The sequence below is a fragment of the Gadus chalcogrammus genome, chromosome 10 (genome assembly GCF_026213295.1).
Source record: "Gadus chalcogrammus isolate NIFS_2021 chromosome 10, NIFS_Gcha_1.0, whole genome shotgun sequence".
Classification (NCBI taxonomy): domain Eukaryota; kingdom Metazoa; phylum Chordata; class Actinopteri; order Gadiformes; family Gadidae; genus Gadus; species Gadus chalcogrammus.
The window spans coordinates 12,883,777-12,906,794 of record NC_079421.1 but is presented as its reverse complement, the minus strand read 5'-3'; the positions used below and the strand labels follow the sequence as shown (position 1 = coordinate 12,906,794).

General features: G+C 47.0%; 1 protein-coding gene and 1 long non-coding RNA gene across 10 annotated transcripts in view; one reads left to right on the top strand and one right to left on the bottom strand.

Annotated features, from left to right (window-relative positions):
- Positions 1-7,314, top strand: part of LOC130390127 (protocadherin gamma-A2-like) — a 58,050-nt gene extending 50,736 nt beyond the window's left edge. For 4 of the 9 annotated variants that reach the window (XM_056599886.1, XM_056599883.1, XM_056599882.1 and 1 more), the window contains 2 exons: positions 2,055-2,152; positions 4,212-7,314. In XM_056599886.1, coding sequence (XP_056455861.1) covers positions 2,055-2,152; positions 4,212-4,600 — 487 coding nt within the window. In that variant the 3' untranslated portion in view covers positions 4,601-7,314. The remainder of the gene's footprint in view (positions 1-2,054; positions 2,153-4,211) is intronic. The other 5 variants (XM_056599884.1, XM_056599881.1, XM_056599880.1 and 2 more) reach the window with 2 other exon arrangements.
- A 1,450-nt stretch (positions 7,315-8,764) lies between these two features.
- Positions 8,765-21,999, bottom strand: LOC130390149 (uncharacterized). Its single transcript, XR_008896753.1, has 3 exons — positions 21,715-21,999; positions 21,085-21,209; positions 8,765-9,218 (listed from the first exon to the last, which is right to left on the bottom strand). It is a non-coding gene; the product is annotated as an uncharacterized LOC130390149 (long non-coding RNA).
- Positions 22,000-23,018: the final 1,019 nt, after the last annotated feature.

Genomic DNA, 23,018 nt, shown 5'->3' with positions numbered 1-23,018 from the left:
TGTTGTGATTGGACATGTTATAGCTGTAGTTTATAGCCCCCCCCTTTGACCGGGTCCTTGTTCCTCAATGTCGCTTATAGGCCACAATGCTCGCTGTGGCGTGGGGGAGGACTGTGACTGATCATTTATTTGGTTTTCTGTTTCTGTGTCCTGGTCTGTTGTCGTTTTATCTGTGCACCCCTACATTCAGTCTGTAGTCTGAGCTTTTGTCTATCTGGTCTTGACCGTGTTTCCGAGGAATGCCTTTCCATATGGTGTCGCCTTTGTACCGCATCTGTGCCTCAAGTGATGCTGCTGTTGACCAGGCTGCACCACATGTGACTTTTTGTTCTGTGTGATTTATCGACCGAAAGATATTCTTTCAGGCGGACGACAGTGTATATGGCCGTTTGATGTACGATTCATTCAACTGTAAACAAAGCAATGGAAGCTATTCAAAAATGGATTGCGTTCTCCTACATTGACAGAAAGAATACACACACAGCAGTCGAGCATATCAGGTGTTGAGAGGTATTGATGGTGTCACGTTACAGAGCAGTCCCTCACAGATTAGTGAGCTAGTGTTCACATTACTCCAGATGAAACAGGATATGGCTGGCTGCTCGTCCAATCTGACCACAGCTCACATGTTTACACACAGGAAGTGATAATCCTGACCAGAGGAAGCTTCTAACGAGACCACAGGATATGATAAGCGCACAGAGACGGCAATTAGGAATAAACCAAGCATTCACTGTTATCTCCGAGGCTGTGAAATAAACACAAAATGGCTTCCCTTGCTACATTGGCCGCGCTCCTCTGTCAGTCTCTAATTGGCTGCTCGGCAAGCATCTTGCCCTTTCACTTTAATGGAAAGAAGAAAAACACTTCAGACATGCTGGCAGTGAGTCTTGGAAACCAGCATTGGCGCAGAAATGATCTCCCTAGGGGTTTCTCTGGTGAGGGACATTTTCTGTTAAAATATGCCAAAGGATTGGTTCTTCACATGTGCATGGAATTCCCTCTGTGTTGTTTCAGCAGCAGGTTGTATAAGTCAGGAAGCAGGATGGGAGACCTCAGTGCCCATTTAACCCCTCCATTAACCCCTTAGTTTCCCCTCTCTGAACCTACGCACTGGACCAGAACTCCTTTACCCACAAGGCCCTGGGGCTGCCTCAGTACCTTTTAAACTAATACACATGAATACATGAGTCTAGGCACACACAAGGAAATTACGCTTAGGAGCAATAGTTTAGTGGTTCAGACTTTCTTGATTTTAATTAGAAGACCTTGAAACCGTAAATTACAGTTGCCTGGTTTATACAATACTGTTCTGCCAATTTTCTAGGAATGGCATGGGGATATAATATCCGGTTATCAAAATTACCCTACATTTGAAAGGAAGTTGGTTTTATTGGTTTTTGCCATGGACACCACCAGACGTTATTGTGTGAGTGGGTGTTGGTCTAAAAGGTACGGGCCTGATTATAACTAGGTGATGGTAATAGTTTGCAGGTCTGCCTTTCCTTTGTTCCATTCACATGCAAATTCCCAGGGTTTACATAAACAAGGCTTTGAAGGTTTTTTCCCCCAGATGGAAATGTTTTCTTCATTCAGTCATACGTTAAGTGTAGCGTGTGGGCGCATATGTGTGTGTGTGTGTGTTGCTCGCATGTGTCTAGGCGCAGCTGTTTCTTTTAAAAGCTGTACCATTCATTAAACATTTATTTTGATGCATCAGTACTAAACATGTACTATTAATACTGTATTGTCTAGTAATGCTACAATAGTCAATAGTAGTGTGTTGATGTGCGCGTGTCCGCGCTATATGCGTATAGATCGTCTGTATGTGCACACAAATTTACATACAAGTCCAGGTGGCTTTGTTTTGTGTATGTACATTATCGTTGTTGGCCATGTTACATTTCCCCGGGGGGCTGTTTGCCTTCATCATTCACCGCTTTACATCGTTCTACACCAACTGTCATCCAAACACCCTCAACACACAGACGGGGCTCTCCGGAGCACATGTAAAATGGCTGCTGGTTGTTGACGTTTTCTCCCTTTGGCTGCAGGGCTGCTGGAGGACCCGAGGTTGCCATGGGAACCGGCCCCTGGCCCCAGCCTCCTACCGAGGCCGAACAGCTCCAGGCCCTGATGGCGGCCGCCAACGGTGAGTCCACCCCCTCCTCGCACCCCCCCCCCTTCCCCCTCCCCCCTCTCATCCCATGTCACCATCCCCCCTCTGTCCTCGTCCTCCTCTCTCTGTGTCCTTGGTCATGAATGAGGCCTCATCACCCGTTCCAGACAGACATCTCCTTTAGGTCTGTCTAATCCACGGCTCTCCGCAGTAGAACCAAAGCCTTGTAGTGAGGAAGTCAGCCGAACACAACAGACGTGGACGGCAGAGGAGAAGGGGACAGGGTCGGGGCTCAGGCTAGGTTTCCTCTGTAGCTGGAGGGCATCATGCCAGACTCATGGGATGGATGAAGGTCCCCTCTGTCCACATTGATGTTTCCATGGCTCATTGTGCTGTCAGCTACAGACCCATTGACCGACCGACCGACCGACCGACCCCCCCACACACACACACACACACGCATACACACACACACACACACACACACACACACACACACACACACACACACACACACACACACACACACACACACACACACACACACACACACACACACACACACACACACACACACAGATAGAGTTTAGAATGGGATCGGGGCTATTCAGGACTGCAATAAGTAGCGAGGAAGCTGCAGACAATATTCAGACCGTCATCGCTACGGTCACTACGCCCCTCATGTACGTAGATACCACCGTCCGCTGTTTAGCTCAATAACAGAATGCGTGTTTCCACTGTCAACAGCTCCAATGTTTGATGATGAGCTAAAGGACATTTAGTGAGACACGATTTTGTCATTCGAGTGAAGAGCTTTTTATAGCTCTTCAACTTATGGTTCCTTTTTGGTGCAGTTTCTGCGAGCACCACACACACACACACACACACACAGACACACACATAAATGCAGGCACATACAGTGACTCATTCCCCAACTGTTGCTATTGAGGGTGTATGGTCATTTTAACAAAGAATAAACAAGAATAAAAGATTGAAGCCTTGAAAACGTAGCTCTTGCTAATAAACAACATGTTTAGTGTGACAGAATCAATACGATTTTTCGCCACACCAGCTCAATTCATTGTTTCTATTGTTGTCCTAACCATTGACACACCACTAGTCTCCTCCCTACTGGGGTGAACGTGCGCACATACACGCGCACACACACGCACACACACGCACACACACCATCCCCCCTCTTGGATACTGCGGCAGAAGGGATGTTGAATTTTTCCACCCGAGTTAACGCAGAGAGAAGGGAGAGACAGAGAGAGAGAGAGAAGGAGAGGGAGATGGCCCATTTTGGCTGTGAGATAACCTGTATCTCAGAATACAGCTGAATAACAGGGACACGTAGTACATCCAGGGAACAGAGACGAAGGTCATTCCTCTGCTAAAGAGATATGCTGGATCGGCCTTCACATTCTGGAGGAGCTGTAACTGATCAGCAGCGTAGAACCTAGTCAGTTTAGTGCAGTACTGAATCACACCTTGATGGCTATCGATCGTGTGTGCGTGTGTGTGTGCGTCCATGTGAATGTGTGTGTACTTTGAGAGCACCCAGTGGGGGAGGGTACATGTGTCTTCTGCAATGCAGGGGCAGTGGAAAGAGAGTGTGGGGGGGTGGGGTATTGCGTCATCCACTCAGTCAGGGCAATTCTTAGAGATAAACACGCATGTGTGCACACACGCACACACACACACGCATAAACAAAGTCCTTCCTTAAGAAGGGTCCCTGACTTTGACTCAGCGGAGTGAAATGAGGGTTACATAACCATCCATTCAGCGTGCAGAAGCCTTGTTCTCCAGTGAGCGACTGCCCCAGATCCACTTCCTCCCCAGCCCTCTGTCCTTGTGTTCAGCATTAGTATCTAGGACGTATTCAAGTCCATCTCCCTCCTACACCCTTCACGTTTCCTCTCTTCAATTCTTCAAATACTGTGTAACACGTTCCTACGCCATGTCGCTTAACAAGTACCCCCCCCCCACCCCACCTCCCTCTCTCTCTCTCTGTGTCTCCTCCCTCTCTATTACCCCCTCCCTACCCTTTACCAACCCCCCCAACCCCCGCTCTGCCCCTGTTCTCCCTAGAAGTGAGTGAGGCCACTGGCACCCTGGGACCCGGCACCATGGGACTGAGCACGCGCTACAGCCCCCAGTTCACCCTGCAGCACGTCCCCGACTACCGGCAGAACGTCTACATCCCGGGCAGCACCGCCACCCTGACCTCCAACCCCCAGCAGCAGCTGATGCAGCAGCAGCAGCAGCAGCAGCAACAGCAGCAGCAGCAGCAACAGCAGCAGCAGCAGCAGCAGCAGCAGCAGCAGCAGCAGCAGCAGCAGCAGCAGCAGCAGGCGGCTGCCCAGCAAGCCCCACAGCAGGCCCTGCCCCCATCCCAGGCCTCTGCCCAGGTGGAGCCCCCCAAGGCTGCCCAGACCCCCGCCTCCAAGAAGAAGTCCACCAAGAAGGAGAAGAAGTAGGAAGATGGATGGAGGACGAGGGGAAGGCGGCTGGAGGAGGCGATGCAGTCCCCAGCCTCCTCGACCACTGATGATGTTAAAAAATAAAGAAAAAGGAACAAAAAAAAAACCTTCCCTCACTGCCCCCGCAACCCACCCCTACTCCCCCTCCCAGCCAGGGCAGCTGATTGCTCTGCTGCCCCCGCCCTCACCCAAACCCGCCCGCTCTCACCCACCAACCGATTTACAAATCACGCGGACACCGTTGGGTGGGTTCTTTGTAAAGTGTCTCTGGAAGAGCCTTGAGGAAGTTGAATGTGCTTGAAGGCTGTCGTATATATTTACTTGTCGGAGAACGGTGTCCCTTTGGCAGCGCTTTCTCCTCGTATTGCTCGTGTAATCATTGATGGTAAACAAGTCTATTCTTTTGTGGGGGGGAAGGGGGGAGGGGGTTGTGGGTGTGACAGGTTGCTGTATTTGATGTCCAATTCAAAAGAGCTTGGGGTTCGCTTCCTACGAACAGGCCGGCTGTGAGGAGCCTCACAGCGCCGTCCAGGCTGTACCCAGTGGTGTATTCAGAGATGAAGATTTGTGGCGTGTTTTCAAGTAGGATTTGTTCCACTCTTTCCCTAGATGGAAAACAGCCATCTATTGTAAAGTACGCTAGATTGCCACTTGATTACTCCTACGTAGGCTCTACTATGTAGGATTAGGGGGGGACAAAAATCACAAACACGCAACTCCTATACTTGCTATTGTTTGAACAGGTATTAATCGCTCTGCTGCATGCTGTTTTTAGGTTCAAACCACGTGTATTTTAAATGGTTGCAAAACTATGCATCGCAAAAGCAAGGAGGACGTCTTTAGTCTTATGTCCCTCCGTCCAAAAATGCAGGTCAACACGATGCACACGTAGCATTTACTTGACAATAAATACAGGGGGGGGCGGGGACACACTTTTGTAAGCATAGTGAAAAAATAAAATGAGACTTTGATCTCAGGCGATTTCTATGACTATCCGAGCATGTTCCCTTAGGAAGGTTCTGTCAGAGGGCTCTGTGGGCAGGACCTTGGGTCGTTCCTCAGAGCTACCGGAGGAACACTAGCATTAGCCTACGCTAACAAACAAACCCTCCGTCCCTCAACCTTCCAGACCCGCTTGTAGGCCCCCCCCCTCCCCCACCTCTTGTGGCGGCCACAGTCTTAGAGCCAAACGATAAGAAACGCACTGTTAGTATGATAAACCATGAGATGACATAGGGGTAGTAATCACTTCAGTCTTTAGGGGATAAACAACATGTAGACGTGTTCAGATGAAGAAAAAAAAAACGACGTTCGTGCTTAGGAGTTTCTAGAACTCTTGCAGGCTGCTAGGGCCTCTACTGAGTACCCCTCTCCCCCCCCTCCCCCCCAACACCCACACGCCTCCCCCACGACTTCCCCTCGACCCTGAAGTGCTGGTAGTATCTCCTGACACGAGACGACTCTCCTTCGTTTTTCTTTTTAAAAAGATAAGCTTGATAGCGTAGAGGTTGTCGTTTATACCAGAAGACATGAAGTGGTTCTTTCTCGCCATATTGTCTGTCCGCCAAGAGACCACGGCTGGACGCCACTGCATGACTAGATGAAGGTGTCGTGGAGAGGGTTGAGCTGTCAGGGGGGAACGCTTTGGGGTAGCAGGATAAGGGTGAGACTAAGGAGTGAGACTCAAACCTGGTTCTCGCGTGCTGAAAGTAGTACCCCGGTTCAGCCGCTGACCTCCCGCTTGGCTACCTTTAATGCGCTGAGCCACATGGAGCTCAGCACATCGGCCCATGTTGGAGAGGAGGGTAAACCACTTGAGGATCAAGCAGCGAGGGGTGGTTCAGTCCTCCTTGGTAATCCACCCTTACATCCACATTGTAATGCCAAGCTCAGGCGCTCTACCACTTAGTCCAACCCTCTGGTTCTGTGGAGGCTCTTCCCCTCTGTAAATAAACACACGTCCTGTCGATGGTATGAGCCAGTTGTATAGTAGGGACCACGTCCAGCGTTTTCAAAATAAGAGTCCCCCCCCATCCACAAGACGTGGCTTACTACTGGAATGTGTTGCATTTTTTTTTTCACAGTAAAAAAAATAAGTTGAAAACCACAGTATAAAAAGAAAAAGATAAAAAGAATAAAAATCTGAGATGTTCTTAAACAGTTTGTGTTGCAATGTAGTAACTAAGCACCATGGAAGCCAACTAACTTTTCAGTGTAAATAAATGAATTAAAATGACGATAACTTTAGATGATAAGTATACAAAGTGACACGCGTAGACTAGTTAACTCTTGATATGTGTTGCGCATATTTTTGTGTTCATTTTCTCTCTATTATCTATTTTATCACCCTGTAAAGAAAAGAAACCACAAAAAAATATATTGGAAATGTTTCTATCCTTCTGTAACCTCTTTATGTTCTTTTGCTGTGATTTTATCTTGTGCATTTGTGAAAGAATGCCTCTTTCTGTCCATATGAACAAACAACTATAAATATTATGTGTAAGTCTGTCCGCTGCGGAATTAATCCTACTCTATCCTGCTGTATTATCTTTCTTATAAATGCTTAGCCCCCACGCTATACCCCTGTGTTATTCTCTTATTTTGATGCTAATATTTATATTGCTGTTTTATTTTCTCTTGAACACTGACATTTCAAATAAAAGATTCATTTTAAAAGCTATGTTAAGCCTCTTGAACTCATTTTATCTTTATACTTCATTGTATGTGGAACTGTGCTTGGGTGTTGATTTGTATAATGCTATTATTATTACAATACAAAACATACATAACTAATCATATGAATTTGTGACTTACAATTCATTCATAAGATGCATTATTATCCACAGCAACATGACCACGAGCTCAGAGATACCTCATTAGGTACTAGGTAGAGTCAAGGCTCGCAGAGGTTGAAATCATTACTTTCTATCAAACCTAAGCCTGACAAAAGGTTTTTAGTATGTGGGACCTACATATAGCAGCCTTGAGGCATTCTATCCCAGAATGCTTTGCTCCATCCTAGTTCTGTTTGATGTGTCCTAAGGGACCGTTTGACAAGTGGAGAGGACAGATGCTGGATACTCCCGAGTCTCAAATAACCAACCTTTAGGGATCATTGGTTGTGTTCAAATATATCATATACATATTATGACACATTATAGGAGGCTGTTGATCATTGCTGCCCATTACTTCGGGATTGAACAAGTGCCCGCCTGAAAGACCCCTGGATTATGTTACCTCACAGACGGAACATAATATTAGCTCAGAAATTAAGCCCATGCACTTTAAATCATTGTATATTTTTCAAATGTAACCATGATTATGACAAACATGATCGCCTTGGCTAAATATAATTAAATCCAGATCTCTCCATATTGATGAGGTTGACCTTAACCCACCAAGCCAACATGTCCCTAGCCGTCAGGCAGTCAGGGGAGTTTATGTCGGGGGCAGGAATCTGCCTGGCAACTCGGCCCTGATGGGCCGATCTTTAACGGCCAAGTCGATTTACGTAAATTAGATTACGCTCACGCAGGCCCTTCATTCTTTTGTGTCTGTGGTTGGGTTCAGTGCAACTCACAGAGCAAACCAACAACGTAATAACTTCCCATTGATTTCCCACAGAGTATGCTCCTAAAGACGTCTCGGCTGCGGTCTAGTTATAGTCCTTCTGGCTCTCCTACTGTTTACCCTCCATGTTATTGATATAGGCTCCTCTTGTGGGCCGGGAGATCAGTGGGGAGATGCTCGTGGACGCGTGGGAGACAGGCTACATGTCCAGATTCCTTTGGCTTGCACAACAACTCTATTAATAGCCAAGGGAACGTCACTAAGCCAGACAAAGGGTACCTGCCGTGGCTCACTGGTGCAGCAGAGGATGGGGGGATGTGCAGGTCACACTGTTCGGTGAGATGCAGTTCAGGCACCGTGTATGGATGGGGTGAGTCTCTTTGTGTAAATGGTGTAAAAAATTACAGACAAACAGACGTATGGACAGAGAGAGAGAGAGAGAGAGAGAGAGAGAGAGAGAGAGAGAGAGAGAGAGAGAGACAGAGAGACAGAGAGAAACAGAGACAGAGAGAAACAGAGACAGAGAGAGAGAGAGAATAAAGGATCAAACATGAAAGATAGTTATATCTGACCAATCATCGTACATGTGTATTGAACAGGTTTTAATCCATTGTTTTGAAAGCTCTCAGCTGTCACAATTCATTCAATAATGCATCTATATCGACAAAGCGCACATTGAAACATCGAACAGCGTGAATTCATGAGCCCAAAATGCCCGACGTCTTGCCCCTTTTGTTTTCTCCCGGCGTAGTGCGGTTGCCATGGAAACCCTCTGCCCCAATCAACAGCGTCCCTCCCCTGTTCAGCGCCCAGACCCTTCTTCATTAAACGTCTCTGTGGCCGTCGTTATTAGCCCCGGCCCCAAGCCCACAGACCGAGATGAAGGGATTGGCTCAACACACACACACACACACACACACACACACATTAGTTAAACCTGGCACCACACAGAGGACCGTTAGCAGGAAACGTGCTGCTGCAGAGGATTTCCCACAGACGGAAAAACAGGTGAGTGAGTCCAGTCTATAAGCAGTGGAGCCGGAGGCTGGCCCGGATGCAGTGCATGCAGAGAGAGAGAGAGAGAGAGTCATTCACATTTTAATAGTGCGGAATAAACACTAACTTGTCATATGGATATTATATGAACATCACATCCAGTTAAACCTTACATCAGATTATAGAATATAAACAGTCTTTGAATTTCTTCTCTCATTACTCATTGGGGCCGGTATTCTCATGACCTGTCATGTGACGCAACCATTTCCTGTGGTCGGGGGGCCAGAAGGACATCCAGCAGAATAGGGGGATTGTTCCATCACAGCCCTTATCAGAGGACACACACACACCTCCCAGCCCACACACTCTTATTTAATTAGGCACATTGTGACTCATTGTACACACACACAAATTCTGTGCTCCGTTCCCTCCATTGGGACACTCTCTCATACATCACTGTCCTCTTATCCTATTCTCTCTCTTTGTGTGTGTCTGTGTGTGTCTCTGTCTGCGTATGTCTCTGTGTGTGTGCAACACTGGAGAGATTGGACCTTGACAATGGACTGCATGTTTGTGCGGCAACAAGGTTAGTCAGAATCACAAGCATCCTTACATCCTGAGTGTCCACACACACACACACACACACACACACACACACACACACACACACACACACACACACACACACACACACACACACACACACACACACACACACACAAAATCCTGATCACAAATAAAGTTGCTTTTGAGACTTGTGCTCCCACACGTGACGGAGTGAGTGCCAGGAGAGGTGGAGAGGACGACCATCTGCAGCGGGGCTGGAGAGGAGGAAAACAGGGCTCTGGTTTCAGGAAGGAGGCCCCCAGCGTGCACGTGGAGAGAGGACAGGATGTGATGTAACAGCTGCATTTGGCGGGATAGGAACTGGGATTTCCGCGCCTCCTCCCGCCTTCCGCCCCGAAGCCACCACCCCCACACACTCAAATAGCTCCACCACACACACACACACACATTAACCCCCACCACACACACAGACAAAGTTCCCATTCCCACTTCCTGTCTTCATTTATCCCTCTACCATCTCACTCACTCACACACACACACACACACACACACACACACACACACACACACACACACACACACACACACACACACACACACACACACACACACACACACACACACACACACACACACACACACACACACACACACACACACACACAGCTGTGGCAGCTGTTGCAGTGTGAGGACAGAGCAGGCCAGTGTGATATGGGTCACCATGGTGGCCAGCAGAGCTCGGCGGGGCAGACACACTCAAACGGAGGATAAAGGCTGGATTAGACCCCAGTCTTTATATGGATCAGTTCTGGATTGTGTGGCGTGCAGCTGTGATGTTGTTGGCAAACAGATTCAGAATGGATGACAGTTAACTAGTGAATACATCACTAACTACTCTCATATCTTAGCTTTACCAGTTAATACATACATAAAACGGAAATAGGTTTTTCTTCTCTCATGTACAATTAAAGTTGTATGAGGGGTGCTGCTATATCTGATATATGTGATTATTTTCCTTTATTTCATATTCTAACTTTCTAAAAACAGGCTGCTGGATCGTCCATATGAAAGTCAAAGCAATACAATGGAAGATTTTTTTTAACACAGGAAATTGCAAATAGACGCGCGCACAATCACAAACACACACTGACACACAGACACTTGGGCACAGCCCGGTCCTAACCTCACACATCAAGTGGTGCTTGCAGACCTCTCCTTTGTCAGAGCTTCCCTCACCACATGGCTGATGTTCAAAATAGCTCGGGTGGAACACGCACTTAAACATCTTGTTCTCGTTTGAATGACTTATATATATATCTGAGGCGCGCACCAACACACACACAAACACAGACACACACCAACCATAGTCATGGTTAAAATAATGACTTGTAATTTCAGCCCTGGGAGGGGAAGGCAGTGTGGCTTTGTTTCCGTGACAGCGGAAAAATAGGTGACCGAGGAGGAGCGGTAAAGTGGCCATGGCGGAGGGTCACACTGGCCTTTTAACACACACACACACACACACACACACACACACACACACACACACACACACACACACACACACACACACACACACACACACACACACACACACACACACACACACACACACACACACACACACACTCATACTTAAAGAGACACTTTTATGGTGGCCCTTCTGCCGATCCTCTCTGCCAGATCAGCGAGATGGACCCCAGCAGCAGCATGCAGACCAAACACACAAAGCTCTCTTTGAATGATCCACACTCCTCTTTCTTTCCATCTCAAAAGACCCCTCTCTCTCTCTCTCTCTCTCCATCTTTCCCTCCATCCCTCTTTCTTTTATTTCTGCCTATACTCTCTCTCTCTTCTCTGCCTATACACGCTCTCTCTTCTCTGTTTCTGCCTACACTCTCTCTCTCTGTCCTGGTTTATCCTATTAAATTGCATGAGCCTGTTTTGGTGGGAGGATGTAAATCAGACAGGGTCTGGGTCTCTCTCTCTCTCTCTGCGTGTGTGTGTGAGAGAGGTTACAGAGGAAGGTTCTCCATCTTGCATCATCTTTTTCCACATCACTCCTCTCAAATCCAGGATGTGTAAAACAAAAATGGTGGGCTGGTGGTAAAAATATGAGTCATTATTCTGATTCATTGACCGGATGTGAGAGATTATGATTCGTATCATCTTTATGACTTTATATTGATACATTAGGACCATATTGTTACTTTATGTTCATAAATGTGTCGTTGAAGAGAACAATGGCCTGGCTTCCTTCCTCTCAACACATGGGGTGCTTCAAGGGATCAAAGGCTTCCGTCTGCTTGTAGGGCATCCCCAACCCCCACACACACACACACACACACACACACACACACACACACACACACACCTAAACTCTCCATCCCTCACGTAATCCCCTCTATCTCTTTTTACAAACCATGCTCTCCACATACACCCCTCCCCCTTTCTGTTCACACACACACACACACACACGTTGGTTTCCAATCCATTTCCCCCACCGCTGGCGTCGTCATGGCAACACAACAGTGCCGTTCCGAGCAGCCAGACCCGGAGAAGAGAGCGGGGTGACAGGTAGGAAAGGAGGAAAGGAGAGGAGCACAGAGGTGGGAAGGCAAGAAGGAGCAGAGCAGGGAGAGGGAAAAAAGAAAAACAAGGACCGGATTAAGAGAGGCAGTGAGCTAATGTTAGGATCACAGAATCAGCCTCAGAGACTCTGGCCTGCTGCCCCTTTAACATTTAATCACCGCCACACCCTTAAACACACATACACATATACACGCAGCCACATCTGTGTGTGTGTGAGCTGCTAAACATCACCAATAGTGATATGTATGAGTTGGTGGTGTCTATTTGAGAGTCTGGAACATAGCACTAGCACCATGGAGACTAAGTGCACACTAAGCGCTCCCCCCTCCCGCCTCCCCCCTCACCGGGGGTCATGCTACCTCCGCCCGCTCCACGGTCACGCTGGCATGTGCCCCCCCCCCGAAACAGGGCGACAGGTGTGTGGTGGCTGAAACGCTGCAGCTGCCGTGGGGGATATTTCAGGGAGATCGACCGGCAGCGCAGCGCCTTCCTGGGACGATACACCCCGGCCACAACCCCCCCCCCCCCCCACCCTCCACCGGACCTTCCCATACTACGCCGACCTCGTCCCAGCTCCCCTCGCCCCCTTGACCCGCCACGCCCCCCCCCCCCCCCCGCCTGCCGAATCAGAGGCAGGAATGCAGGGATTGCGGCGTCCACGCAGAGACATCTGGGGAATTCTGTCGTTTATTCTGTAGTGGGGATAATGCAGGGCTCTGTCCCTACGTCTGCCTGTCTCTGTACATTTTTATGCCATTTACACCAAGAAAAAAGACAAATACACGCACACCCACACACAGACTCACACTATTCAAAGTATGGTGAGAGTGGAGAGGGTGGGGGAGGGGTGCTCCGCACACAGGAAGTCCAACAGGGTGGAATGGGAGCCATTTCCTGTGTGACAGCCGCATGCTGGAATACCGGGAACGCCGTGCTCTGCTACAGATGTGGAGATCATCAGGGGGGAAGAAACATTCCTGTGCTGGGGAATTGAACTAGCAGGCCACTAAAAGCAACCCTCCAAAACCCACATGAGTGTGTTTTACCCCACCACGGCCTCTTCCCTATGTCGGACGCATTTTAAGAGGCCACATTAAGACAGAACACGCAAAGATGTAAGGGAAAAGCAGCCAGTCAGAGAAAGTGGAACATGTTCTGACTCAGCCAACAGAGCTAAGGTTATGCTGGATGGTGCAGTGCAGAGGTCTAGTCCACAATTCAGATTATGTGCAACTAAATCTTGGGGTGTATGTGTGTGTAATTAAATGGGATAAAGGCAAATTTGATCTGCCCTCATTTACTGTTCTAAGAACAGCATCTCATGGTCTCTTGCTCTCTGTAAACTCTGTGGTTGTTTCATGCCATTTACTGCCTCAAAATCCTTTTATATGTTATATTTCCATCCTATGTATTTTTTAAAGGTGCTATTCTGGTCTCTCTCTCCTTGTCCTCTTAACCACGTCTCACTAACCCAGATTAAAACACGTGGTCTCTCTCTCTTTGTGCCAGTTAAAATGGAGGTTGGCCGCCTTCCTGCATCTCCCCTCGCTCCTCTTGTTCGTCCCGAGAAGAGCTGTCGCACAGACTGAGAAAGAAAACCCGATGAATGTGCGAGGGTGTGTGTGGAGGTGATTTTATGTGTGAGTATGCGTGTGTGTGTGTGACCGCTCACTGGTCTCATCCCTGTCCATAAATCTGAAATATTCATGCCGCTGATTCTGCACCACACAGAACAGCACATGATGTTGTGCGTTTTTTCCGCCACAGAGCGCAGAGCACAAATAGGCTCACAGTTTCCATGGCAACCTCCACCATCCATTTTCTCCTTGGCTGGTCGGCAGGGAGCGAGATGGGGTAGTGTGTGTGTGTGTGTGTGTGTGTGTGTGTGTGTGTGTGTGTGTGTGTGTGTGTGTGTGTGTGTGTGTGTGTGTGTGTGTGTGAGCAGCTGGATAGACTGACAGACAGACATGAGGACAGCGTGCGAGAGAGGGGAGCGACGTCACCCACAGTAGATCACTCGGAGAGAGGGCGGGATAGACGGGAGAGAGAAGAAAATGAAAAGGAGGGGAGGGAGAGAGAGAGAGGGGGAGACAACAGATTATCCATGTGAATGAGCCTGAAGAAGCAGACAAAGGAAGGCAACGAGATCACAGAGGAAGATGCTGCTGAAGACGGGGACCCCGCAGATCCAGCCGCGACGGAGGTCCAGGAGAACGAGATGAATGTACTCGCACAGAAACATCACAGCAAGTCGTATGGCTAGGACAGACAGGGCCCAGGGTCAAGTCCCATCCACAGCCCCCCTGTCAACCCACACACACACACACACACATACATACAGAAAAAAGCTGCTGAACTGCAGAGACTGTAAGCTGCTTACTTTAATGCAGGCTTGACAATAGCTTCCAATACATTCTCCCCCTCTCCAATACACACACATGGCTTCCCATGTGTGTGTATTCCCCTGTGGACCACGGTCGCGGGTAAACATGCATGTCAAGAAGGAAGAGCCTTTGAACAAATGATATGGCTTTCGTTTATATTCTATTGGTGTTTTTAGATGCAAATCACCCCAGGGAGGGGCTTTAAACACGACACTCAACCCCTCTCTCATTTTCAGCTCTTATTTTAGCTCAGCTTTAGCTTAATTTCCTAATGTTAATGTACAGCCATAGCCGCAGCCTATTCATTCATCACACCGTGTCATGGTGTCGAGGGTCTGGCCCCATGGCCGATCCTGACCTCCCCCTTCTCATTTCCTCCGCTGTCACCATGTAGTCCATCACGTTACGGCTCCTTGGAGAGGGGGCTTTGTCTCAGGTCTAGTGTCACATGCTCCCTTTCCTCACCCCCCTCGGTCTTGTTTTGGTCTTCCGCCCGTTCCATTGTTCTTTTGTTTGTCTCTCCTCATCTCCCCTTGTCTAATTAGTTCTACCATAAGCTCCTCCCCTTGACTCTGCCCCCGTCTACCCCTTTAATTTCCCTTCATCTCCACTCCTCTTCCCCCCCCTTATGCCCCCCTCGTCTCCTTGGCTCCCTCCCTCCCTCCACCACCCTCTCTCCTCTCCCCTCCTCCCCTCCTCCCCTCCTCTCCTCCTCTCCTCTCTAGGGCCGCTTCAGCCTCCTAAAGGTCAGTAGTGAGCAGCTGGCATCTCTCTGGCCCTGAGGCCTTCTGGCTGGCAGAGGAGGCACTCTTTACACATTCTGCTGTGGCCGCTATGGGTCGTAGTCTGCGTCTTAGGCCCAATCTTATTTCTACCCCTTACCCCTTCCCCTTACCCCTTCAAAACAAGGGGGAGGGGTAAGGGGAAGGGGTGAGGGGTAGAAATGGGATTTGGCCTTAGTCTCTCGCCCTCTCTCTGTCTGTCTCTCTCTCTCTGTGAACTAGGGCGGTGGAACAGCCACCCCAACGCCATCTCCTGCTTCAGTGTGTTAGACACAGGAAATGGAGGTCAGGGAGAAAATGGCAGACTGGAAGCAGACGGCGGAGAGATAAAAGAGATAGAAGAGAGATAATAGAGATAAAAGAGATAGAAGAGAGATAATGGAGAGATAATAGAGATAGAAGAGAGATAATAGAGAGATAACAGAGAGGGAAGTGGTGCAGATGTGGAGAGCAAAGAGACAGGGGTGAGAAAGAGAGAGACGTGACGACTAAACAGTGAGAAAAAGGGGGAGGCTGGGTGCTGACTTTTGAGCAGCGGGAGGCATGCGTAACCATGGTTACTGGGCCAGAGGAATGATGTCATCCCCTTTAAGAGATGTGGGGCTTAGTGAGAGTGTTTTTAACTTGGCTTAGGTGTGTGTGTGTGTGTGTGTGTGTGTGTGTGTGTGTGTGTGTGTGTGTGTGTGTGTGTGTGTGTGTGTGTGTGTGTGTGTGTGTGTGTGTGTGTGTGTGTGTGTGTGTGTGTGTGTGTGTGTGTGTGTGTGTGTAAGTCTGACTGGGGGTATGCATGCTAATTGCTCAACATTTTGGAACACTTGGATCCCTTAAATATGCTGATGAACAAGTGCAAGGAAACAAGTGTTATGTCTTTGATTTAAGCCTGGTTCCCTTAGCCAGCTCCTCGATCACATCCCCAGAACCAATCCACGCCACTCCTGGGTGTCATTGTTAATACCTGTAACTTTTTGGATGCTATGAATGTTCTGCGGATCTTACGATCAACATCTAGGTTAACCTCCATGTGTCACTTCGGACGCAATCACGTTGAAAACTCAGTCTAATTCACCGTACACACACCCCTACACAGACACAGTATATAGGTCACATATGCATTTCCGACTGCACTGCACTGAAATGTAGGGGTTCCGCACACACGTACATACACGCCCATGACATGCATCCATGCATGTCAAGGGTGCAGTCTGAGATGATGGAGGTCAATCGACCGAAGGCCCACCTACATTAATGTGTATGGACAGATAGGGGGCAGAAGGGCGGGGCCCAATCTCCCTGACACACAGCCAACTGAACCGTATAGACATGTATGGGTCACACACACACACACACACACACACACACACACACACACACACACACACACACACACACACACACACACACACACACACACACACACACACACACACACACACACACACACACACACACACACACACACACACACGGCTCAGACCTTGTGACTGCGGGACAGTCCAGACAGACATGATGGCCTCAGAGGTCTCATCAGTGTAAATTAGATTCCTGTAAACTCCCCTCCAACAATATTAATCATGAACCCCAAGACCGCCAGCCCCTCCAAGGGGAGGCACACAGCTCAACAGACACTTTTTTATTACAATCATAGTTTACATGAATGTTCCAAAAATGTCCCAGGATTTAACCAGGTAGTAAAATTCACAATCAAGCCTGCTGGGTCACCATTGTACTACTGGGTACTAGTGAGTACTAGTGATCTATGTAGAGTACATGTAGAGTACCTCACTAAAACCCAATACTAGTGTAATGGATCAGCAGATATGATTCAATGTAATATATAGAGAGGTACACGGTGGAAAGACCACACTTCTAGTGTTTTATTATTACATTGGATCTAGGTTTCCCACATTATCCCTCCCTTCTAGTTATACATACACTCAGGAGGAAGAAAAACAAAGCATATTTTCTCAGTATTTAAGTAAGAGACGGAGCAGGACAATCAGCAGACAGAGGGGGAATACCACAGCCTGGGTTTCCACCCAAGAGCTATGTAGCACAGAATGAAAAAGGCCTTAGCCAACAGGAATAAACTACTCCAATACCTAGTGCCCCTAGTTTCAGCTCAGGGTTTAGCATGCATGAGGGATCTACTACAGAGAGAGAGAGACAGAGACAGGCCAAGGAGCGAGAGAAATAGACAGAGAGTTATAGCCCTGGGTTTTGTGACCCCTGGTCCTTATTGATATTCTGTGGGCATCGACCCTCCATTCAGCCTGCAGCCAACCAATCTCTTCTCTGGTCCCTCCCAGCCCCAAACCCCACCCCTAGCACCAGCTCCCCCCCCCCCCCCCCCTCCCCACACACACACACTCCGAGCAACAGCCACCCCACCCCTAGCGCCAGCCAGCCCCCACCACCACTTCTTCAATCCCAGTTACAGCTGCTTCAGCTAAATGGCTATGTTGCTATCACTACAATTAAACACACACACACACACACACACACACACACACACACACACACACACACACACACACACACACACACACACACACACACACACACACACACACACACACACACACACACACACACACACACACATTCTCTCTCTGTTTATTTGCTTTGGAGCCTCTAGATACGTAACGTTTTTGTCTGCATTATTCTCTAAATAGTATTTAGAATGTATGCATTTGATATCCTCGTGAATAGCAACACGCTACATTTACAGATCAATAGCACAAACGTTTTTTACTGTAAGTTACTTGTCATTGCTGCCAGTAAGTTACTATGAATTTCACAATTTACAGTGCACACACACACTACTCTGTGCTCTGGGGTGAGCATGTGGACATGACGGCGATGATGGAGATGTCACTCAGAGATATGAAAGCGCAGCCAATCGGTTGCCACCGGACTGCCCTTGCTAATTGGATGCTAATTGAAGGGTGTTTTACAAGCAACCGAGTAATCGCATAAAGGGGACCTAACATTGAGATAGGACGAGTCAATCATAACATGGAAGTGGAAAGGCAAGGTTAAGATGTACACACACACACACAAGCACACACACACACACACACACACCCAAACCAACACAAAATACAGACCGAGGAACAGGATAGGACACACACACACACACACATACAAAAAAACACAGCCACACAGGAGAAAACAGACACAGAGGAACCCACGTACACACACACACACACACACACACACACACACACACACACACACACACACACACACACACACACACACACACACACACACACACACACACACACACACACACACACACACACACACACACACACACAGAAAAACACAGAAAAAATAATGATACAAATCCAAATAAGTACATACAACTTCACTAATCCGTTTTCTTTTGTTTAGAGGGCATCACAGCGGTGGATGTAAGCTTGACACATGTAAACAAAATCCTAAAACTGAATGGGTTATTCATTAATTGATTCAGCAGACACGCTTGTCTAAAGCTGTGTGTCACATTTGTCCAAAACATGCACTATTGAAGAAGGACCTGAATTAATCTAACATGCACATGCTTCCTATAGGAATGAACAATAGGATAACAAACATGTTGGATGGTTGAGGAAAACGCTGAGATGTAAATGGATGAGGATAAGAGAGGTGCATAGCTTCATATGCTGGAGGGAAAAATATAAATCTAATTTCTACCAGAAGATATAATCGTATTTTTATTAAATGTATATTGCTTTGTTCATTTCCTCCACGGATGAGGTCCCATCTCTCCCCCATTCCGCTCCTCCCGTTTCTCTCCTTCAAGAGTTTGCTACCTGGAGACCGACAGCCTCCCCTTGCCAGCCAATCGGCTGCTCTGACAAACAGCCTTCTACCATGCCATTGGTCGCCTGCTCCGTGTAGCTTGCTCACGCATCGATGGCCGTGTCATTGTGTCGTCTGGCAGCGCCGTGGCCAATTATTATAGCCTCGATCTCCCTGTTGCTTTCCGCCGGCAGTCGGAATTGCACCCTAGTGTCGCACACGCACACACATCTAGCCGTTACCCACCGAGCGAGGGAGGGGTGAATCGGAGCGATTAAATAGCTAATTTAAGCAGCAGTCGGCAACGCTTGATCAGTTTCACTACAGTTCAATGAATCGCATAGCCCCCGCACGGTAGGCTAAAGCCGATCTAGTCTGACCATAAATAGGCTCACTCACTAAATGACGAAGGAAAGGTCACACAATAACACGCAACTTTGAACACACCAGCCTGATGTTTTAAACAACGCGTCTGTTGTATTGCAGCTTCAGGATAATAGACAAAACACAATCTGGAGACCTCAATTGTTTCTGGAAACTACCATGAGAGACATTGAGTTTCATCTCATCATATTTTTTAAATGTTTATCTAATAAGAGACGTTGAGATAATTCAACAAATATGTACGCCGGTCCCTGCAATTTAAAATGTATTTGCATGTTTACACGCCTTGACATATATGCTACTGGAAAAAAACAAACAAGCATACAAGCAGTTGAGGATGAATGTTTTTGTAAATAGCCGAGCAACCGTATTGACGTAAAGGCATAGGGATACTTGAGAACGATTGGGGCCTTGGCAAACATTTACACAGTAGCCAATTACAAATACACACCCAAAAATTACACTAGCCAATTATAAATACACACACATAGAGAATGTGGGGGGGTCCCACAGCACTCCCAGGGAGGACAAAAACCCAGCCTTCTGATCCACACCACTCCTCTTTTGTCTGTGAGCTAATCACTTCATCACAGCCAACCCAGCCACAGTCTCTCAACTCTCGCTCCCACACTCTCCCCAAGACTCTTTTTGTATGCATCCTTCACTTCACCCATGGGTTTCAATCCACCCCTCCTTCTTTGTCGTTCTCGGTGGAACTTTGTCTTCAGATTCTTTGTACTTTCTCCTTCTCCAGAATGCTGTAAAACCCCTCTATAGTCATTTCCCCTTGGGTGTTTAGGTCAATGAGTCCCATCTTTCCCATTTTTAGGGCTGCTGAGGCGCGACTGACAGACTCAACATGAGGTGACCGCCATTCATAAGAACCACAGAAACATGTAAACACGCACACACACATTCGTAAAGAGAGGCGTGACTCGGTATGCAAAGGGGGGGATGTTCAAAATGCAAATGACTGCATTGAGAAGTAAGTAGGCTTAGTTAATAGGAGTTTTGTGGGCAAGCATATGCACAGGGTCATACAAGTGGGCCTATAATGGGGCACACCATGCTGAGAACAGGGGGCAACAGTCGCCTAGTCATTTAGCAGAGAAACAGCGGTGGATTTTTATGTCAAATATCCTCCGCAAATACTAATTTAAATTAGATTCACTCTTAGTACTTTAGTCAAGACTTGATAGGTGTATTCCTTTCAAAATTTCCCCTTTATCTTTAGTATTTATTTGATGAATAGCTTAATTATTAACATAATTATGAAAAACTCAAAACACAAGGCAGAGGTGGTCAGTCAAATTATTGACGTTATTGACCAATCCAAATCAATTCTCCCTGATTCAAGTACACAACAATGCTGTGGTATAATGTGGAGACACACACAGACCTCAAACATGGTCTTGAAGGTCTTGAGGTCCCCGAAGAACTCCTCCACGGACATCTTGCGGGGGTCGAACATGTAGAAGCGGCCCAGCTTACGGCCATTTCAGAGGTATATAAAAGTAAGTGTGTCTATGTTGAGAAAGACACATGAACATTTCAATACATTGAAACACATTTGTATTTGCTCATCAACAGTCATGAAAAAAAAATTCATTGTGGATGAACATAAACACTGTGGGCCTCCACTACCTTGTGCTTTCCCTTGGGCCCCGTATAGATAGCAGCTAGGATAAGTATGCATCATATTCATTGCACCCTCCTTGAATTGTACAATTTTCTCTTAATAGGCGAATTCCATAACTGATAATGGATTAAACCTGGATAAACCTGAAATGATATATGCTTAAACTAGTTAATTTATCTTTACATTAGCATTAGTGAAGCATGTGCATGTGTCTATAACGACCATAGGAAATGTCTACAATAAACAGTGATGACTACAGCCATGAAAGTGGTGGAACGACATTTCTGACGGAGGACTGGTTCTCACAGTGTAGTAACTGTCCATTCATCAACGACAGCATATTAAATATACATAGATTATGCTGTTCATATAATAACAATACTGACTCACCGAGGGAATCTTCCTATCTGACAGCAGCTTGAAACTGGAACCGTTGAAACGTGACTTGGATATTGGGGATGGCTCATCATTTCCCTAATTAACTGTTCAATTACTCCACATTCTAGATCAAAGACGCATTTCACACTATTAGGCCGTTAGTATCATTGACTTCGTACAAGTATTTATACAATGTTTTACTAGTGAACCTGTATGCACTGTAGGGATAGGGAGACTTGCTGCGTATATGTAGTTTTGCACATAGCATAGTAAGTTAGACATACGATAGGTAGTGAATTCACTGATTAACACAGCTGCAGTACCACCCATCGACATCGCGGGCTCAGTCGATGTGACGCATCTTCTGTTGCGCAGAGGATGTGAGGCAGAAAAGCCATAAAGCATCCTGGCTTGCTTACTGCGAAATGCGTGAAGTACTCCATCTTGTTGTTTTTCTTTTTGGCATTTTTCATTTTCCATACTATGTATTTACAAAATATTTTTCTGGCATACTAAATAGTATGGTTAGTATGGGTATTGGAGCGCAGGGTTGATGCTCCCATGACGACACTGCGGGTGATTCGACCCGTCTGATTGGCTGACTCAGAAGAGATGGTTCCCATCGCTGATTGAATTGTTTCTCGATTCAACCGTGGATTACAAATAAACATTGATGAAACATTAATAAATAATAATAAATAAGCCTTGTGATACCTACCACGAATCACGTTTCCAAGCTCTATCATGTAATACAATTTTACAGTTTATTATCGATATTATCTTTATTAAAAAAATGATTCATTAATATATATTTTTTTATGTGGATAATGTTTAATACCAATCGATTTATTTGAAGCCTTTTGTAACCCCAGGAATGATTGACCCCATTCATCTTGGTTAGACCAACAGCTGTGGCCACAGCCACCCTCCGTTTCAGTGTGTTCTGCTGAGATGGAAGTTCTTGTAGTCCGCAACAATAATGGATTTACATTCCAGCTTCTCACCCACATACTGAATCCTACCTCAGAAATAGCAAACACACCTGGGCCACGGTCAATACAAAAGTGCAGGCCACGTACACACACACACACACACACACACACACACACACACAATTACTCTAGAAATGATTGTATAATTTAAATGTCACATGGAGGGCCATACATGTGCCAGTAAGAGGCAGGAGGTCACAGTGGGCTTCAAGGTGTAGTTTGATGAGGATCAGATGCCTCTGAATGGCTGCTTAGTTATTTCAGTCTTCAAAGCAAAGGAAGACTTACTTGCCAACACACACAACCACTCACACGTCTCCATGT